This window comes from Triticum dicoccoides, chromosome 2A, assembly GCF_002162155.2.
Source record: "Triticum dicoccoides isolate Atlit2015 ecotype Zavitan chromosome 2A, WEW_v2.0, whole genome shotgun sequence".
NCBI lineage: Eukaryota > Viridiplantae > Streptophyta > Magnoliopsida > Poales > Poaceae > Triticum > Triticum dicoccoides.
In genome coordinates this window covers 780,786,013-780,792,344 of record NC_041382.1, presented here as the reverse complement: position 1 = coordinate 780,792,344, position 6,332 = coordinate 780,786,013, and the positions used below count along the sequence as shown (strand labels likewise).

Here is a 6,332-nt window from a genome sequence, read left to right as displayed (position 1 = left end):
CTCTAGCATGGCGTTGTACCAGTTGGGGTCTTTTAGGGCAACGCGATAGGAGGATGGGATAGGACTGATGGCGGAGGTAGTGGTGTGGAGGGAAACGTTCTGCTTTGGTTGGGCGAAGCCGATCTTGGCCCTGGTGCGCATGGAATGGACGTTGGAGGATGGAGTGACCGGAACGGTGCGAGGTGGTTGGGCGGGTGTAGGAGGGGGAGGGTTTGCATGCAAGGCTGCATGAGGGTGTAGCAGCGGGGCCAGGAGATGGCGAGTGTGCATGTGGGGGCGACGTGCGCGGGGGCGTGGATGCAGGACTGCATGGGGGTGTAGTGGAGGGGCCCGCGGGCGAGCGCATGTTGGTTGGGGAGGGCGCGGCGGGCCAAGCGCGGGGGCTGATTGGTGGACCGCTGCGTGGGGAGGCGACAGGTGGAGTTGGCTGGCTGGGTGGCGCGGATGGACAGGGAGATGCGGGAGGTCGATCGACAACGGGTCGCGAGGTGGCAGCGGATCCAAGACGCGCGTATCCCGGGTTTGATATGGACGAGGTAGGTAGGGCGCGGCGCACAGGAATGATTTCTGCCCCGGGATATTCTGTGGCCAGGGGGTTACGTGCGGGAGGGGAAGCAGGGAGATACGGAAATTCTGTTTTGTTAAACGTGACGTGCCGAGAGGCTAGGTCGAGGCCACGATAGCCCTTATGTTCGAGGGCATACCCAAGGAAAACGCAACGGATGGCGCGAAGGGCAAGCTTGTGCGGGCTAGTGGAGTATGTGTTAGGAAAACACATGCATCCAAACACCCTAAGGTGGTCGTAGGTGGGGTGATGCCCAAGTAGACGGAAGTGAGGAGTTTGGTGCTGGATAGCGAACGATGGACGACGATTGAGGACATGGGTAGCAACGTGGAGCGCCTCAACCCAGAATTCGAGTGGTAGATGGGCATGGATGAGAAGAACCCGAAGGATGTCGTTGGTCGTACGAATGAGTCGCTCTGCCTTCCCGTTCTGCGGCGAGGTGTGGGGGCAAGAGAGACGGAAAGAGGAGCCGTGGGTGGAGAAAAGGGACCGTAAAGGGGTGGTGAGGAATTCTCCGCTGTTGTCGCATTGCATGCATTGAATGGTGACATGGAACTGTGTTTGGACGTAGATGAAGAAGCGAGTGATTACGTCGGCGGTGTCGGATTATTTGCGTAGAGGAATAGTCCAGGAGTAGTGGGAGAAGTCGTCAAGTATCACAAGATAATATTGAAATCCAGAAAAACTACACATGGGAGAGGTCCATGAATCACAATGTATTAATTGAAATGGCGTTGTAGTGACAGAAGTTGAAGAAGAAAAAGGCAGCTGTGGCTGCTTTCCTAATTGGCATGAGGAACAAATACTAGTTTTGGTCACGCCATTATTACATGAAGGAAGGAAATCTTTAGCTAAAATGGAAATAGAGTTATTGCTAGGGTGGCCTAGGCGGAGATGCCACAAGTCGTTGACGGCGGAAAGAGCATGCTGGACGCCGGAGTTGCCGAAGAATGGATACAAATCTCCATGGCTACTGGACCTCATCATGACGCGCCCCGTCGCTAGGTCCTTCACAGTGAAACCATAGGGATCAAACTCAATGGTATAAAAAATGTCAATTGTAAAATGGCGAACAGAAATGAGATTGCGAATGATAGAAGGTGTGACGAGGACGTCGTTGAGTGTGAAGGAGGAAAGTTGGGCGCGGCCAACGGTTGTGATGGGAAGGCGAGACCCATCCCCAATGGTGATGCCCTGGGAGTGATGCAGTAAAGGGGAAGAACAAGAGGTGAGGGTGGTCTTCTTACCAGCTACGTGGGAGGAAGCCCCCGCGTCGAGGATCTAGTCCGGGGCGGCGCCGGCGTGCTGCCACTGCTGCATGGACAGGTTGTGGAGCGCCGTGTTGAGCTGATGGTACTGCTCCCAGAAGGGGCCGGCCGCGACCGGGGGCGCTGCGACCGGGTACGCATGGTGCGGCGGAGGCAAACGAGGCCCGAGGACGCCGGCACATTGGGCGCGGACCACGGTGCGCGGAGCTGGTGCGGCAGGGGAGGGAACGCGTGTCCCAGGGGGCGAAGTAGCCCAGCCACGGACGAGCGTTTGCGGCAGGAGCGGGAGTGCCACGGTTGCCCGTGTTGGAGTTTCCTGAAGACGAGGAGCCGGGGGAGCCGCGTCCATGCCCACGGCCGCGTCCATGGCCGCGCGCCGGCCTGTCAGCGGGAGGAGAGGGGGTGTCGCCCTTGCCCCTGTCACCGGCGGGGGCGTCGGCGCGGTCGCTGCTAGTGTCGGTGGCGCGGCCAATGGTGAGCGCGGTCGGCGATCCCGCACCTTGCTCGTCGATGCGAGCCCGCTCGTTGGGGGAGAGCTCCTCTAGAAGGAGCCAGGAGCGGGCCTGGATGAAGGACGAGAAGGGGTTCGGCATCGGAAGGAGAGTCGCCATCACCTGGAAGCGACGGCTGAGCCCGCGGATGAGCTGGAGCATGAGGGCTTGGTCGGAGATGGTGACGCTGACTACGCCAAGCGCGTCGGCGAGCGCCTTGAGCCTCACGCTGTATTCAGCGACGGAGAGGTTGCCCTGCACCATGTTGCGGAATTCCGCCTCGAGGATGATGGCGCGGCCCGGTTGATTGGCGCGGAACAGCAGGTGGAGCTGGACCCAAACATCACGCGCCATGCTCTTGGGGGACATCACGACGTCCTGGAGATCTTCAGCGATCACCTCATACATCCAGAGGACGATGGTGATGTCATCGTTTCACCAGACGGCTCTTTGGTGAAGCGGCGCCGCGGCGACGTCGAGGTGGTGCTGCACGTTGTGGCGACAACATATGAAGTAGAACAATTGACGCCACTTAGAGTAGTTACCCGTTTCGAGCTCGAGTTTCCGGTGGAAGTGGTGCGCCATGGAGTTGGGGAGGACGCTGGTGGCGGAGGGACCGACATCAGGGTTGGGGGCGCTGGAGGTGCTGACGTTGAGGCGCGGGACGACGAGCTCGCTGCCGGCCATATGCAGAGCGATCGCTAGAGCACGAGCCGGGGCAGCACGAGCCGGTGCGGCAGCTGGCGCGAGGGTTGAGGGAGGAGGCAGCACGGGCTCGTCGAGAGGCTGCTTGCCCCGGTCAGCAGCTGGAGGAGCGCGAGCCGCGGGGATGGGAGCGAAGGGGTTGCTGGGAGGAGTGTCGAGGTTGGCCAAGCGGGTGTGGCGAAGAAGACGATTCATGGCGGAAGCAGGGGATCGAAGAAACTGATACCAAGTTGAGTAATGGAGCAATCACCACACACTGTATTCAGTCCCTCGAGGGGGTATATATGCAGTTACATGAGGAGGAGAGATACAGGGTGGGGTGGGTGGTGAGTTAGCTACAACGGCTCACAGGCCGAGCATGCCGTGCATGCGAACGTGGGTGAGCGCACGAAGTGCACCCACTGTTTATCCATCCGGTGGCGCTGGTTATCCATCCGGTGGATTCGGTATTGAGGTAGAGGACGTGTTCCAACAATCATTACATCAACACTCCTGAGAACAGAACAAACCAACACCATAAATTACTATGGGTTCTGATGTTTCAGTAGTGAGGAAGAGGTCTTTGAACTAGTCATCGAAGTGCTAGCATCGAAGGATGTGGTACAAGAGGTGTGCGACGGCATGCTGGATGATGTCGATGACGGCATCCCAATGGTGTGGGAGGATGATGAAGACATCCCACTGATATTAGCCCAGGTTAGTGGCGATGATGGCTCAAACATCAGCGTCCACAGCTGGTAGCAGGTTTGGTCGACCTTTGGCTGGAACGTGCCAATGGTTGTCCTCATTGGTGGAGCTAGGCAGGATTTGGGAGGGGGAGGCTATATTTCTCCTAATCTAAACACCCCTAAAAAATGCTTCCTGTTTTTTACCATGGTTTGGAGGCTGACGGTGTCCTGGACTAGGAAGTACTAACCTAGTCGGCCTGTGGTCCTCGGGCCGGGCCGATGGGCCCTCATTCCCGTGAAGGCGGACTTCGGAAGCTACACGCTGGAAACGAATCAAGACTGCATCCGCCGAAGACTTGCTGTATACTCCAAGACATCTCCTGCCGCCTCCATATGCGCCCGTGGATAGCGACCATGTAACCCTAGTTGCCCTACCTAACGTGTATATAAGCCAAGGGGTTTAGCCCGTAGAGGGGACCGAATCACAATTACATTCATCTAGCCCTAGGGTTAGAACACAACTTACAATCTCGAGGTAGATCAAGTTTGTACTCGATATTTCCATCAATATAAACAAAAGCAGGATATAGGGTTTTACCTCCATCAAGAGGGCCCGAACCTGGGTAAATATCGTCTCCCCTGTTCCTGTTATCATCTGTAAGAGATCTACAGCTCTGGACCCCATACCCCGAGGTCTGCCGGTTTTGACACCGACAGGGGCCATAGCCCTTGCTCACCTGAACGTAGCACCGTAAACTGGCTGTCCTAATGGACGGTCACACGCTCGGGCCAGGCCTGGGTGCGTGCACCACAACCCGACGACAATCACCCTCTAGTTCCGTCGTGTTGTAGTTACCATCCAGCTTCTTTTCGATGGCCTCAAGGATGGCTTCCCGGCCGTATAGTCTCCACGCCCACTCAACCAGCCAGAAGACCTAGTAAAGAGTAACGTTGATGAAGATGGACCATTATATTCCTAACACAAAAGTAATATTATGCCAGCTTATTTGTGTATGCCAAGAGATAGTGAGATACAAACGACTTCGCCCTACAACAATAGCGAAGTTAGCTATGCCCATATGATATAGATGGATATTGTGAATATGTATTTCAGAACATATATTTATCAGAGACAAAGGAAAAAAAACTAGTGTCACATAGAAACCTAAATATGAATAGCTCAGTGGAATTGATTATAGCAAATAAACTAAGTATACTCTAGATAACAAGTATTCATGTGATTAAAGCCTATTATAAATTGTATTCAAAGATCAACCCATCGTACAAAAATTCCTGAAATTCAAACATGTTGGCATATATGTTGATATATATACATTCCATAACAGAAAGTACAACACTGCTTCAATTGATTAAAGGTTAATAATAATTTCCCAGTACAAGCAATTAATATAACATAGTTAATTATATGTTTGGCATATTTATTCTGTTTTATTTGGGCATGGCATAGTTAGATTCCATCCCATTTTTATGGTCCTCTACGGATTTGGCCAGCTATTTTCCTGAGCATTAAATTATTGCATGCCGAGTCAATTTTAAATGAAGAATTGCTACGATCGATGTACTAAATAATATGTCTCACAAGTCACAAAATTTAATGAACAATTTTGAATCATTAAAAAAGAAAAACTAAAATATTCTAAAAGGTATTAGATTTTTCTTATTGGCTCCGAATTGACTATCCGTATGAATGAATAGACCACACGACTAGAGCCTGCTGAAAACCCATTGCTGAGTTGGAAGTTGGAAGCATATCCCCTGCCAGGACAAGAAAATACGGTGCACTAGCTGTCCCATCCTGGCATATTACATCAATAATACTTCTGACAAGAAATCAAATGTCTAGCAGTACTGGTACTGATGTTCAGTAGCGGCCTGAGTCCCAGAACGTTGGCCTGCTTCTTCTCCCTGGCCAGGGCCCGCTCGCGCCGGCGTTGGCCGGCCCCGTGTCGGTGGCGGCGCAGGCGGAACCGCAGGATCCTCGACCTAGGGTTGGGGGCGAGTCGCCAGCTACGCCAGTGGGACAGGCCGCTGGGCCGGGCTGCGGCCCATCTCTAGGCCCGAGGGTGATGCGGCCCAGTCGAGGGCGCTGGCTGAGGGTCAGGTGGTCGCGCCTGTCTCTAAGGCCCAGCTCGTTCCGCTGGACGCGGCCCAGCCCACACCTGGCATGGCACCCAAGCCATATAAGTGGCTCTGGCTGCCCCGGGGAACCCTAGCTGCCTCATTAGGGTTTCCTGCCTCCAAATCGGAGGTGCGGCGCTTCGGTCACTCCGCCCGCTTTCTCATCCCCATTCCCCCTTCTCCTCCACTGGTGCGCTCCTTTGCTACGGTAGTGGCGATGGGATCCAAGCAAGATCGAAGGGTGGAGAAGCCGGCCATGGAGCCGCCGCGGGACCGTGACCGCGCACGGCGCCAGAGCTCTTCGACTCAGGGGGCGGAGCGCACTGATGAAGATGACAGATGGGGGCCGCCGCCCGCATGGTGGCTCAAGGAACATGAAAGAAAAAAGGAGGAGGAGGAGTACAAGAAGCGCGGCCTCGAGCTCAAGCGCAAGGGGCTGTAGGCGTCTCAGGGCGGCGACCGCGTCGGCGATCCCTTCGCCAAGAAGCAAAAGTCA

The 6,332-nt window shown here is 54.9% G+C and overlaps 1 protein-coding gene across 1 annotated transcript; it reads right to left on the bottom strand.

The window, feature by feature from the left end:
- Nucleotides 1–1,275: 1,275 nt before the first annotated feature.
- LOC119357267 (translation initiation factor IF-2-like) lies at nucleotides 1,276–3,306 on the bottom strand. The gene is made up of 2 exons (XM_037624258.1): nucleotides 1,813–3,306; nucleotides 1,276–1,573 (listed from the first exon to the last, which is right to left on the bottom strand). The coding sequence occupies exons 1-2, from the start codon at nucleotides 2,730–2,732 to the stop codon at nucleotides 1,567–1,569; spliced, it is 927 nt and encodes a 308-aa protein (XP_037480155.1). The 5' UTR covers nucleotides 2,733–3,306; the 3' UTR covers nucleotides 1,276–1,566.
- Nucleotides 3,307–6,332: the final 3,026 nt, after the last annotated feature.